We start from the raw sequence: 15286 nt of genomic DNA on the forward strand, positions 1-15286 counted from the left end.
TTTACTCTTACTAATCCTGTGACAGCCTCATCTCTTTTCCAGTCATAGATTCAGTCCTAGATTTCCCCCCCTGCAGTCAATAGTGACACAGCTCATGTTTACAATGCTATTCAGAGATGAATTCACTTTGGACATCTCTGCTCAGTCGATTCATACCCCTGCTCTTCATCGCCCTCTACTGCAGACAAACTGTGCCTTTAATACTGTATTTGAGTGGAAATGACAAAGACAAAGAGACACCAAATTACTGGAAGGAGATTTATTTCGTTATCAAAGCAGTTAAAGCAGCATTTTTTAAACACACAGAGCAGTTTCAGTTGGTACAGTAACAAGGCTTTTCACTGATTCCCCGTAAAAATCCTGCAGCACAAGAACATTATGCAAAAGAGGATCACAAGAAGGAAAAGAGTGGCATGAATCGCATGACCGTTATCTTGATTTGTTTTCTCACCAGGGCACTGAGTTTCAAACTGTATCCACAGAGTTAAGACATCTACACTATGGTACGCCTCGAGAGCATCCACCAGAAAACGGCTGAATAGGAGACATGCTGTTGCTGGTCAAACACTAGCACAATGCCTTTTTTGAAACATCGAACGGCATCCAGAACATTAACACATAAAGAAACATGTCAGGAGGGTTTGCAAGCACAGTCCAATTAGGAATTATCACTGATATCAAGGAACAAATGCCAAAACTGTAGATGAGTATTGCAACTTTGAGAAAAGCTACACTTAAATTAAGTGTCCAAATCAGTCATTATCCATTTACAAATGATTAACATAAAATTACACATCCACTTCAGGCCTATGTTGATTCTCATGTTGTGTAGACTGATTTAATGAGTTTTATAAATAACTGAGCTTTCTTTTCCACAAATGGAGACATTCAGTGTTTTAATAATGCAGCAAATTCTGTGTTGGGGTGAAGTGAAAAACCTGCCCCAATTCCAAATATTCTTCCTTTGCTGCACAGACAATAACGCAACACTTAACCCACAACGGAGCATCACACACAACCGCTGACCTCATTCCACTCATCCAGCAAGGGTACGAGTCTGTATACTTGACCAAAGCATTAAGACAATCTACGGGATGCCAAAAGGTACTGCATATCATCTAAAAATATCATGCCGTCCATATAACACTGGAATTATACGATTTTGTACAGTTTAAAGTTCACAAAACTCACTGTCCAGAAACATTAACGCAGGCCAGTTATACTCTGATTTGGACTGTGTCTATAATCAGGTGAGCACTGAGGTATGCTATTACCAAAAGCTTGTGCATGCACAAATCAGCCAGTAAGGCTCAAGCTCCAGGCTTTGGCAAAACAAGCTTATACTGTAAAGGTACATGCAAAAAAAAGCACAGGGCTTGAGGGCTCATCATATATTTTGGCAGACTTGGAAGATGACACTTTATATCCCTTTAAAGAAGCTCTTTAATCTATACATAATGTAATAGTTTTGGAAAATACGCTTATTTGCTTTCTTTCTGAGAGTGAGAGTGATTGATAACACTCGCGTGTCTGTGTGTTTAATACGAAGCTGCAGCAAGGAGGCGATTAGCCTAGCTTAGCATAAGGACTGGAAGCAGAGGGAAACAGCCAGGAGACTCTCGAGGGACCGCAACAACCTACAAGACGAGGGGCACATGGCCGACAGAGGCAGCCAAGCTAGCGCTGTTGCTAGCAAGCTAATCTGCTAGCATCTTTACTAGCAGCCAACCATTATTGGCCGTAGGAAAATTATTACAAGCGTTGAGCAAGTTACTTGAAATGTAATCAATTACTCATTACATATTACTCATTGAAAAAAGTAATTTACTAATTACACTTCAGCAAAAGTAATAAGTTACATTACTTGTTAGGCTACTTACTTAGCCGAGCTCTGTTAAAGGTGCCTTCCAACAACTCCAATCTTCCAAACCAACACATCAAATATTCTGTATTTAACATTTGCAGAAATAGAAAAGACATTATGGTTTAACAAGCAGCCATTTTTATTTTTATTTTTGAGGTATTTACTGACCATCAACCACTAGCTCAATGTTAGCCCTGGTGACTGTCTGCAGAACAGGAGATTCCTGAATGTGGATTCACCAGTGGCTAAGCAGTTAGCAAGCCATCTAAGAACACATAACATGTCAATAAGACAACTTTGGAATATAGGAAGTTGTATCTCGCCTCTTTTGGTAATTATTAAATTATTATTACAATGCTACAATGTACAATGACAAAGTAGATCACCATTTGCTGTGTATTTGTTAATGTTATTTCATCATTTTAAAAAAAGTTAAATGGTTACACTATGCTGTGAAATGATTATTAAAATGAAGTTTGTTGTCATCTTACCTAAATAACAATGTATTAGAGCTCTGTTTTTTCATTATCAGATCTCTGGCCCCTTAACTGTGGTTTTCAAAACAGTATAAGGTTTCACAATAAGTGTAGGCCAGCTAGAAAGAACACTATGTGCCTACGGATGCCTTTGGCTACCTCTGTCTTTCAAGTGACCAGCACCTTGCAGCGCCCTCGAGTCTCCTGAAACACGTAGCCTGGCTCTCTCCAAAGGTCAGTATCCACCTACCGCACCTCTAAAGCTCACTAACGAACACACTGTATCACGTTTTTTAAATCTGTAACAAATAAAAACTATAATTTGACGTTTTAGAGAAATTACCTGATGTAACTATGTCTTGATGAACAATATGTTTTCCATCCACCCGGGACTTCCGTGCAGCATAAGTGGATTTTTGAACTTTGGACAGAAAACCAGGCTAGCTGCTTTCCCCTGCTTCCGGTCCTCTCGGCTCCAGCTCTGTACTTAACGCACAGACATACGAGTGGTGTCAATATTCTTATTTAATTCATGTAAAGACAGCGATTGGGTGTATTTCCCAAAATGTCTAACTATTACTTTAAGGTCCCCCCCCCCCCTTATCTGAAATAGATACTTTGTACATAATCACAATATGATTGTATAAATGATAGTATTTTCACTTGCAGAAGGAACATTGACTTTATGTTATACTGGGAAAAAGAGACATACACTCACACACTCAAAGTTCCTTAGAAATGGTTATGCAAATGGTAGAAAAGCTTTGGCATATTTTGCCTACAAGTTGTGCCTGCACACTTGGAAAGAAGAGCAGAACGAAGCAGTGTGAAGCTTCACACAGCTCTTCCTTTAGTTTATATGTCGAGTTCGCAGTCCCACATAAAACTGTGGTGAGTTTAATTACCTACATTGTATGCTATTTACATGGTTTTCATTTTATTAGGCCTTAGGGTTTTAAGGTGGACCTTTGCTACATGTTCCCAGGTGTTCAGACTGAGATTAATGGTGCCACCTTAAATGTACCACTATCACTATGACAGTAATAGAATAGCTCATCTATACGATTCGAAGTACCAACAGGGCACAGCTACACATTTAAGTACAGCCCCAAAACAAGCTCTACAGGGAGATAATCTTTATATTAACCAAGCACTTAAAGAGATGGTGATGTCTAGTGAAGTAAACAGAGCTTTCTAATGGATTCTTAAAAGATATGATTGTTGGTGATTGGTATCTATTCCCCAGAGCAGAGTTTCTGAATGCTCTTTGAGTCAGAGCATGGTGCAGCGCTAAAATACTACATCTCGGTAACCATTACAGACACAGTGACAAGCAAAACCTTTCATTCTGATTGCTGTACTGATTTCCCATAAATTACAGTACCTTATCATCCTAAAAAAGCTTGGAAAAAGAATAGTTGGCTAACACTTAAAGAGGAAAATCAAACTAGCATTCTGAGCTACAATGTGATTAACGAATACTGATTATCATCAACAGGCACTGCTTTAAACAGGTTTACAAACCAGCCACGCTTTCTTGGCCGACTGAAAACAGCCATGAACACTAATTGTAAATCTTTCTCGGAAAAAGGTGTTTTAAGAGGAGGAAGGTGCTCCAGGAGAAAATGAAAAACAACTGTTCTGAATTAGGGCACGCATTACATGAAAGAGGCTGAGGGGAGGAGTGAACTGAAGACACAGGCAATAGCATAAACTGAGTGCCTGTGTGTGCTGAATAATTCAGTTGTCCCCGTCAGATTTTGAACAGGAAGGCTGAGAGGGGAGGAGTCTCCATCAAAACCACCAACCCCCCAAAAACCACGGACTGCTATTGCTCGGGATGTCATCATGCTCGAGCTTTCTGCTCGTGAACAACACCGCTTAGTAAGGGATACCTTATTTGTCATGCTATACTGTAACATTGCATAGAAGTTAGAGCTTACTCTAGGGGCGGACGGGTACAGTAGGCGGGGACTCTCTGGAAATCTGCTCCATTCATGCCTTACCGGAAGGATGCTACAGAAAAAAAAAAAAAAGGAGGGGCAATGGTGGGAGCCATTTTGGGTCCTGCTGTGCGTTTCCTCCGCTCCTGGCTACAACAGAGGAGAGAGGTGAGGATGTATCTAATGGCATGGCACAAACACTGCAGCGGCCAGAGAGACCTGCGATCGTCTCTTTGAGGCGATGTGGTGCTAGCAGCTGCCGGGGGAGGAGCAGACCGAGCCGCACATGCTCAGTTTGGAGGAGGACTCAGGCTCCGGCTCGGGACCGGGGTCTGGTTCTGGCTCGGGTGCGTCATCGTCGGTGGCCCCGGCTTCGGCCTCTCCATCCCCGTCTCCACTGGCATCATCGCCCCCGGCCTCCGACTGACCCTCCTCCTGACGCCTTTTCAACCTGAGACAGATGGAGAAACAGACGTAGAAACACATATAATCATACAACGTGCATTAATATGTACAGTATATGCATACATACACAATATGTAAAGCTCTTAATCTAATTCTAATTTCAACCTTTAACCCATTCTGGAAAAACATACAGGCAAAACTTCCTGATTTTCTGAGTATTTTCCTAATTTTTCTATCCTTGTGAGCACATTTGGTCCTCAGAAAAGTAGCAGAATGAAACACAAACACAAAAAGAAACAGCTAGTAGTTGAATGTAATGAGAGACTTTGAGTCTATTATATAGTACTCGTCTCTGCTGTGCATAATTCTAGATATTATGTCGTTCATTATAAATAGAAGTAGATTGCCATTAATTAGAGCAATAGGATATAATAAGACACTTGCCAAACAGAAGGATTTCAGTAACGCTGCAGTGGCAGGACCTGGTCAATAATAAATGAGGCAATAATTTAGAGCAGAACTGAACCAATATTCCTCACTTTACACTGCAGAGAGGATACATATTCAAAAGATATATGGACCTCACAGTCTTTATTTATGATGTACTGTGTATATTTTACTGGCATACAAAAGATTAGATGTATAATATTTAGCCACAGCAGGGTGGGCTCTTAAAAAACCTTCTGTCACCTATCATTTACATATCCAAGTCATCTGGATTAATTTGCAATCCTCTCCTTTAAGCTGAATGCTTTCCTACACCAGTAACTTTATCAAGATACACTGCATGCTCTATGGTTTGTTTTATAGTGGACATAAATTAGTATTTGCTGTGCCTCTTCATATACTGCAACTGATACAAGTTCTTAACTTTCCTTATCTCCTGACGGTGTTCCCTAAGCGATTTTGCACAGCAGTGATGGTACGTTCAGTGTTAGCTCCACGTTCATCCATGCTTTAGTCCCAGTCATGGTTTAAATGCAGGTGACAGGGAGGGAGTATTCCCATGCTCTCCAGTACTATTATATATATATATATATACACAGTATGATCACACAGGTTGTAATCAAACCCCCGGGTTAGCCAAACTTTCTTTGGAAGAGAAAACAAGGCAAACGGTAATATACGGTATATATATGGCAACCTACACCGTTCGATGTCAACATCCACTTTCTACTTCCTGGTTCAGCTTTGACCTACAGTGCTTTTCATAGCTGTGCGCTCTCATAAGCTGTGCCTCAAATCCACACTACACACTAATTCTAGGCAGGTTTTGTACAGTAGTGTGTTCACACTGGAAAACTAACTAAATAAAGTTAACTCAAAAAGTCAGTATACATACTAAAATACCTTGATTTTTGAGTGTGCTGTTGATGTACACTATTCATCCTAAGAGGAAAGACGTTTCCTTAAGGGTCACAATGTTTTTTGTTTTTTGTTCCCATACACACAAAAAGACACTTGAGAACATTTGTTGGTCTCAAACAGAGCCACATTTCTTTTGTTTAAAGTGAAAATTAGGTGTAATTCTAGTAATATTCTGCCTTTTGCATTTGGTGCAGCAGGATGACGACTTTCTCTCTGTGTTGGTGCGTCACCGTTGACTAACGGAACAGAAAACTCTGCTTTTAGTCCGTGTTATGGATGGTCTGCTGCTCCTGTGTTCTCTTACTTCTCACGGTTGAAGATCATGAACTCTTGCTGCACCACTTCAAGGCACTCCTGTAGGTAGTCATTCTCCTGCAGACAGTCAGCAGACAAAGCATCATCTACATCATCATCATCATCATCATCATTATCATCATCATCATCTTCCACCATCAACCTTGTTATCATCATTAAGAACTGCAGACAAAACCTTACGTCAACTTGAATTAGTCAACTGTATGAGCTCTGAGGTGAAAATGTCTTTTTCCTCATTTCCTTTTTATCCTTCGTTGCTCTTTTTAAACAAGTCATGAATTGTTTGTGAGCCCTCCCTCAAATTGGATGTTTGGCTCGAGACAAAAATAGAGGCTCATATTTCCGAAAGCACTTGAGGCCCTAACAACACCAGTGACGGCTTCATAATTTAATAATCTTGGTAATAACACAATATGAGCACACACAAACGGGCACACACACACACACACATGTATGTGCTACACATACACACTACTAATACAGACACCAAGTCTCATAACCCTTCTATTGTTAGAGGTACACACTCCTTGCACACGCTGATCACTGATAACACGTGACACAGACACACACATACACACAGGACTGACGTTAATAACACTGATGTCATGATGACTGTCCGATGGGAACAGGCTGTTTCTCATAAATACAGAGGATTTCTCCTGTCTGTGGTAAATAATTTCTCAATCAAACATAACAAGGCAGAAGAGACAAAGAGACTCCAGTACTGTATACAATATGATCCTGGCTTCAGCACATACAGGGAACATCAGGAGGGGTCCAAGCTTTATCACGTATCATTCATTTTGTACACAAAAAATGGTCAAAACTAAATTATTTTGTTTTAGAACTTTGACTGGTATACCCTGCTGTAATGTTCTATTCACCATTGTTCAGGATGTAATAAATACCGTTAGGGCTGAAACTACTCCATTATTTTCATTATCAATTAATCCTTTAGAGTCCTTAAAAAGTCAGATACTAAAACCAGTAAATGTTTTGAGCTTGATCAGTAACTTAAAGGAATAGTATTTGCTTTCTTGCTTAGAGTTAGATGAGAAGCTGAATACCACTCTCACATCTTTACGGCAAATATGTATCTGGAGCTAAATTAGCTTACTTTAGCATAAAGACTGAAAACAGACGGAAACAAAAGTCCAAAGTTAACAAAAATCAGCCTACCAGCACCTCGAAAGCTCACTAATTCCTTCATGGTATCTCGCTATCTTTTTACCCTAAGTGTAAAAATTACAATTTACCATTTTTTCATGAGCCATTGCCAGGCAGCCAACTGAGGCTCCAGGAACCTACTGCTCCCAGCCAAGACATAGTCTGCCACATAACTCCTTGTAAAAGGGTGAATTGTTGGTTTCTGTATGACTCATTTTTATGCTAAGCTAAGCTAACGGGCTGCTGGGTCTGGCTACATCTTAAACGGACAGGTATGAGAGTGGTATCGATCTTCTCATCTAACTCTAGGCAAGAAAGCGAAAAAGTGTTTTTCCCAAAATGTTGAACTGTTCTTTAAATTTCAAAATCCTTTTGTTTTGATATAATCATTTTGGTGGTATAATATCCTGCTGTAATAATCTTGTTTCCCCCTGTTCAGTATAGAGTCTATTTAAAAGTAAACTATAGGTTGACAGTAAAGGAGAGACTATTGCTTGTTTGGGAATATGTATGATCTCAAAAGATACAACTAATCAGCGTACTTACAGGATGCCTGCAGCTAGCATGCTTGCACAGTAAGTCTCTCTTTATGTTCACTAGTACAATGTTCAATTCATTTTGTCTGCTGAGCTGGGAACAGAGATAAACAGCTGAGAAACAAAAAAAAGATGCTGGGATTTGGTTCACCTCCAATCTAAAAATATGCAATTTTGATGGGAACTGACAGACCGGAGACCAAGGTAAACCTGAGCTGCATTGTTATCCAAGACTGGCCCTGTCTCTGCATGTGTGCAGCATCTATGAGTAATACTCCTATGCAGCAGGTTATAATTCGCTCAGACACGTGTGCATGTGCTGGTGTCCTCTTCATTATCATTTGCTTTTAGCACCTACAAACTGAAAATAACACTAATCTGATCTGCACAAGGCTACAAAAATCCAATTGACAAAGAAACAGCAAATCATAGCATTGTATAATGTGAAAAAAGGACAGAATCCTCACAGCTCCTAAAACCTCCTCATCAACAGAGCATAATGCTTTTAATGCATTTGAGTATTTTATCTCTTGTATCTAAAGCTAAAATATGAAAGACGGTGCAGATTAGCTAATCTGAGGAATGTGAAAACACTTACATACATGTACACACAAAGTGCCTCAATCCCATAGCATTAGTTTTTAAGATGTAATTTTTTGTATTTCTATGATACTTCCTACCTTATTTACACCTTGTTTTTTTATTGACAGTCTCTTTACATTTTCCTAACACTTTTCCCTGTTATTTGTTTCCAATATTTCTTAGGTCCAACCGTAAAGATGGACGCGTCTCCACTTCCTGCCACTGTAAAAAAAAAAAAAAATGAAGCCAAACGATCCCGGATACGGGAGCTGCCATCTTGCGCTGGTGACGTCATTTGGAGCCAGCGTCTACGCAGTAGTGATCGGAGTTGGAGCCGAGGTATCGAGGTCCCGCCCATACACCTGGCTGACTCAATCGCGAGCCGGCCTCAGCTGTCAATCATGACGTGTAACCTCCTTTTAATAGCATCAAATAACTAATTAGAGTCGAACGTATCATAAAAATGAACACCTGAACACACATCAGCGTGATAAGAACAACCTAAAATGACAGAAACCATCTTTGGGAAAAATGTATTTGACGTGTACTTTTGAGTTTTTAGTTTGTCTCATGTCCCATCCACTAACATGGAGGGGGCGGGGTTTATGACCTATACTGCAGCCAGCCACCAGGGGGCGATCGAGATGTTTTGGCTTCACTTTTGGGGAGCTGTCATGTCATCCATCTTTATATACAGTCTGTGGGTCCGACATAGAATACCTGTCTCTATTTTGGTAAAGGATGCTGGATTGTGAAAACATCAGGATCACCAATGTGAATAAGCTACAACTTTGTCTTTCTATTCCAAATAAAGTCTAATATGATGTATTTTGAAATGATAAATCTATTGTTGTCAATAAACCATACCAAACCAAAAGGTGTTGAGCTCAGAGGCATTACAGGGAGGCACTGTTATTATATCCAGACAACTCCAGTATAAGCTCAGCCTGTGCAGAGGCCGACGTCACTCACAGACTGAGAATCCTTGCTGTTGTCTCGAGACCGGTTCTTGGCCAGCCTCTTCTTCTTCTTGTGAAGGGGGCGCGACTCCAGGATCATCTCCTCCAGCTCAAAGGTGGGGTCGCAGTGGAGGCGACCTTTCTGTAGGAGGGAGATGCAGACAAGATAATATGAAACACAAACACTCACACACAAAGGAGCGAGAGACTGCACAAATGCATAGTGCACACGGAATTGAACGCCCATAACACATGAATGCATTCAGTTTCCTTTGCAATATTTAGCTGCTACATATGCTCATTACAATCAGCAAACATGAAGGAGTGCCTGTGTGTTCTTCTAAGTGTTTACTGCATGTGTGTGTGTGTGTTAATATCTGATAACACTAACGTTAGGAACAAATCCGGCCTCCATCTTCTTCTCGAACACGGCGTCCCAGTTGACGTCAGCGAGGTAGGGAGATGTCTGCATGTCAGACAGGCTGGAGAAACGATGCTCTGGGTTCACTGTCAGTAGCTGGAAGGAAGGGACACACACACACACACACACACACACACACACACACACACACACGGCAATGTCACCTACATCATGTCACCCTGCCAAATAGCAATATCACCTTCACAACTTCTCTCCTCGCTCACAGCCAGGCTCCTCTCTCTCTGGGAGGTGAAATAAACTCAACAAATTCTGGGTGAAAAATAGAAGGTAATTTGATGGTTTCTGTCCTTTTTCTTGTGTAGTCTGAAAGAGCAGTTCACAAATAAGATGTCAAGAGAACTGTCTTGCCCGCAAATTTGAGGACGTGGTTTCAAGGAGTATAACATCAGGAGGCTATAAGCTGCAGGTGGGTGATTTCAACATATTGACCCAGGGAAATGTATATTGAACATCTAACCTGCAGAAAAAAACATTGTTGAGAACATACACCCCTTTGAAAGATCTCCTAATGTGTCATATTAAGACGATATTGAGCTGAGGAACAAAAGACCCTGGGAGCATTGAACCTTGGGAACATAGACACGCTCCCCCAACTAACTATCTAGGCTGGGCTGTGAGCTTGTTTTATTACTCAGCATCAACGTGAAGAGTCAGTGTTAGCAGTGTTAGCTTGCACGCTCGCTCCTGTTGGCTTGAACGAACATAGAGAAAGCATTTCTGTATTTTTGATCTTCACAGAGTTGTGTGTCTTTTTCTGAGGAACATCTTCAGAATAAAAACTCTGCCAAGATAGCCAGTTAGCTGCTGCTGCTAACACTGGCTATTCACTTTGATGGGGAGTAATAAACCAAGCTCACAACCCCACCTAGCTAGTTAGCCAGCTAGGTAGGTAGCATGAGCAGCATTGTTAAGCTAAGGCTTAAAGGCTAACAAGGTTTAGTTTTTGTGTCTGTGTACTCTATATATTTACAGCAGCAGCTAGCTGGGCGATTTATAATTACTTTAGCATTGTTCTTGCTTTAGCTGGCAGTGGCTAACTGGCTACATTTCGTAGCAGTTTGTTGAGCTTGCTTGTTTGAGAGGCAGGGGGCACTGTCATTGAAAAGTGACATGAATTAAAAAGTCAAATAAGTGTAAGAGATTTAATAATGTCTTTAATCATTTTACAAATTATTGGTTCATGTATTAATCTTACACAATTTATTCATGTGATTATTTATCCCACAATTACTTGTTTATTGTTTTAATATCTGTATAATTACGTTGCCACCAAACTTCAACAGGGATACCATAAATAAATTCAAGCCCTTACTGATGTAGTAACCAACAGGAGGCACTGTTAATCAAATCAGCCACTAATCAGGTTTGAATCAAAATTGTTGCACCGCTCAAGACAGATGAATGCAACACGAGTGGAGTCACTTATTCTAGAGAGGAAATAAAACCTGAATGCTGAAACAGTTGTGTTTTTAATGGAATACCATCTGTTTCATTTCCCTCCTCAGGGTAAACATTGGAAATGATAATGGGATGTGGCTTTTGTTGTCATGTTAACTCTCCTCCTGTGCTTTATTTTCTTCCTCTGGTCACAGGTTGATTCAGTTTTCTCCTGCAGGGCCAGTTAGGTCTGTCTCAGTGGAGTCCAGACATGGTAATCGATCAGCAGCAGAGCGGAAGAGACCGAGGCTCCGTCCAGAACACTCAGTCACTCAGACACACAGCACATGCACGCACTCATGCTCACACTTACACTCTGCCAAAAAATATCCTTCTTGACAAGCCACTGTTTTTCATACTCACTCCATAATCTTGTCTTAAAATGACTAAAGAAATACTGCCAGAGGGGATGAGCTCATTTGTTTCCAGCACAGTTTCACTTGTTCAGATGACAACATGTTGACACAAAGCAGAATAAGGTAGACTATTATTACAGAGAAAACGAGTCTTTATGAAGAAAAGTGTTGAGCAGATTTATTTCCATTTGATGCAAATTATCTCATCCAACTGGCAGATATTTACTTATTAGAAAAGAACATTTTGAGCTTCAGTATGAGGTTAAATTACTTGTTATGATATTATGAACAGCAATATCCAGCTTGACACACGCACAGGCACACACACTGTCTCTTCTCTCACCCACTTGCTCTGTTTCTGTGCTTCCATCCCTCTGATTCCCATCTGTCGTTTTTCTTCTCCTTTGCCCTGAGGGTCTCGGCTCATCCTCCCTCCCTCCAGCTCCAGTCCCCCTACAGTACCTGCATCCTCTGTTCCTGTGGCTTCAGTGCTTTTTACCTCAATATGTAATATCACCTCTATACCCCTGCCCTCCTTCCCACCTGCTCCTCTTTCAGAGGGGTCAGGGTTCAATTTACTTGGATTTTACTTGAACAAAAATTGAACCTGAAATTAAACATTAAATTAGGATATACTGCAATTTGCATTCGCATTCCGTCATTAATTGATTTTTTCATATACAGTATGTTCAGGTTTTACCAATCCACATTTATGATTCTGCAAAACATAATAATTTTCATTATCAATTAATCTGCAGATTATTTTCTTGATTAATCATTTTGTATATAAAATGTCACAAAATTGTGAAAAATGCTCTTCACAAATTCCTGAAGTCCAAGGTGATGTCTTCAAATTGTTAGTATTTACTATTACATAAGACTAAGCAAAGCAACAAATCCTCACAAATGACAAGTTGGAACTATTTTTTGCTTAAAAAATGACAAACGATTAATCGATTATCAAAATAGTTTCAATTTTTTTCTGTCAATCGACTGATCGATTCATCAACTCATCGTTTCAGCTCTAAAAAAGATGTTTTCATGATGTTTGGGCCAGTTTAGCCACCTAACGACATAAAGATGCTGGATGCAAAAAATATAGTAACTGAGAAGAAGTCAAAGCATCTGCACCATCATAAAAAGTTAAAACCAGATTATCATGAGTAAGAAAAAAAGAGACTGGCAGGGGCATCTCCAACTGTGTTCATTAAATTTTAGCAGTTCTCCTTAATCTAAGAGAATCTGACATTTGTATTGGCGATGTAAAACAACGTCAAAATCTCTTCCACTGATAGTTTTATCTCTCGGTGGGAAAAGATTTGAAATTCTGAGTTAAGTCCAACTGTTTAAATGAAGGAGCTGAAGGTAAATGACGTCACATTGTGATCAGCTCACCTTCCTCAAGAGGGAAACCAGGTCCTTGGGCCAGGCTGGGCTGTACTGGACACTGACTGTACTGAAGAGCTGGATCAGCGACTCCACTGAGTTACTGGCATGGATGTCATAGGGCCTCTGGTACGACAACAGGATGACAAAAAGAGCAAGAGAAAAAGGAGTGGATGAATGGAGGGACGTTCAGTTTTGCGACCTAATGACATAAAAACTCAAAATTCCCATCATGCCTTACCCATCCACGCAGCACTTCGAAGACTGTCACCCCTAGTGACCACCAGTCTACTTCAAAGGCGTAGCCCGTCCCTCCACTTACAAAAGACTGGAAGATCTCTGGGGCTGAAAGCACAAACAGAGAATCACTTCTGGAGAAGACAAAGCTTTTCACAATTAATCTCTATCATTTGAGTCATTTAAATGCCTCTTTAGTGATGAGCGTGTAAAAATGTGTAAAGAAGTCATCAGTCTAGTACCTTTTCTCAGCAGTCTCTAATTTGATCACAGTGTATCTACTACAGTATTAGCTTGTCACATGCTTACCATTAACAAGTCACATCTTGCTGAGGTTATTATCTCCCTAAAAATATCAGAAACAGTTTGTGCAAATTAACTACACCGTCTCTTCTAAAGGTACATTTGAGCATTTTAGACTGCAGACTACAGTTTACTGTGTCACAGTAACCACATTTAGAGACCATTCTTTCTTATCAGACTATTCATTTTAAAAGTAACATAACTCAATTCTCCTACGCCAAGAACACAACAACCTCTCTCTTACAACCTTCTTTTTGCCCAGTAAGGATATTTATTTGCACAAAGCAATCAGACCCCCAGGATGACACCAGACATGGTTGGCAAGATGGTTGTGAAGCAGCTGCAAAGCAACGTTACCCATGTAGGGCTTGGTTCCAGCTAAGGCTGTGGCTCTCTCTCCGTCCTTTATTATCGTTGCTATGTTGAAGTCCGTCAGGTGAGCGTGACCTGAGAAGAAGCAATCACAAAATCCATCAAAATAAAATCCAAGTATTAAAAAAAAAAAAAAAATGAAATGAGTGACAGCACAATCTGACATTTCAGTAAACTGGATCAATGTGTCCTTGTGGTATTGTGTGTCAGGCACACATCCCTGACTCCTCTGACCTTGTTACCTTTGTGATTCATTAGTAGCTCGCAGGGTCATTTTTGTGCCCTACTTATCACGAGGGACTCAATCTCACTGTTGTCTGTATACTGTGCACTTAAAAAGTTACCTTCCACTTTTCCCCGATGACACAGACACTTAGAAACATGACATGAAACATATACACTTATAGGTAAATATCAGAGCTCAAACTGAAAGGATGTTTTATGGACATGTTTTTATATAACCTTTATTTAATCGGATAATCTCACTGATGTTTCAGATGTTTTGCAAGAAAACCTGATTACAGCAGAAGAAATAAGAACATAGATAAGACACGCAGCCAGTCACACACAAGCATATACAAACAGCATCAGAAACAATAACAAAAATTACAATTCATCCAATGGGATGAGATGTAGAAGTTTTAAATTCTTCCCATGTTCAGTATTTACCGGTGGGGCATCAAGAGTTAGCCGGTCCTGGGATCTGCTCTGATGGACAGTAGTTTTAAATTTGAGAAGAGATGTACTATAGTGAGGCAGCTTTATTAGGAGACATTTATAAACAAAAATGACACAGTGATGGTGATTCGGAAATGACATAGTGGTAAACTGCATCAAGTTGTTTTAAGGTGGAATGTGTATGGATAGAAGGAGGATGTAAGGTAGAATTATGGGTTCTTGAGGATAAGACACATGTCCTATCAGCATTCTGGTCAAGTCTGAGGTTCTGCAGAGATGTCCGTTGATCTAGACCTCTAGGTTTGAGGTGGAGAAGAGCCAGAAGCATACAACATCTGCATAAAAGTGGATATTATAAATCTGTGTTGGAGTAAAAATATTGTTTAGATTGAAAATAACAATGGGCCGAGTGCAGAACCTTGTGATACCCCCTTGGTTATTAAAAGGGAAGCTGATGTGA

General features: G+C 40.2%; 1 protein-coding gene across 1 annotated transcript in view; it reads right to left on the reverse strand.

Moving 5' to 3' along the window:
* Positions 1–244: 244 nt before the first annotated feature.
* The window catches only part of LOC122884509 (serine/threonine-protein kinase 32C-like), an 81931-nt gene continuing 66889 nt past the window's right edge, over positions 245–15286 (reverse strand). Inside the window, exons 6-12 of the mRNA XM_044214507.1 lie at positions 14134–14223; positions 13478–13581; positions 13246–13362; positions 10007–10132; positions 9629–9757; positions 6361–6428; positions 245–4734 (exon numbers count right to left, since the gene is read on the reverse strand). Coding sequence (XP_044070442.1) covers positions 4533–4734; positions 6361–6428; positions 9629–9757; positions 10007–10132; positions 13246–13362; positions 13478–13581; positions 14134–14223 — 836 coding nt within the window. The 3' untranslated portion in view covers positions 245–4532. The remainder of the gene's footprint in view (positions 4735–6360; positions 6429–9628; positions 9758–10006; positions 10133–13245; positions 13363–13477; positions 13582–14133; positions 14224–15286) is intronic.

This window comes from Siniperca chuatsi, linkage group LG11, assembly GCF_020085105.1.
Source record: "Siniperca chuatsi isolate FFG_IHB_CAS linkage group LG11, ASM2008510v1, whole genome shotgun sequence".
NCBI classification, from domain to species: domain Eukaryota; kingdom Metazoa; phylum Chordata; class Actinopteri; order Centrarchiformes; family Sinipercidae; genus Siniperca; species Siniperca chuatsi.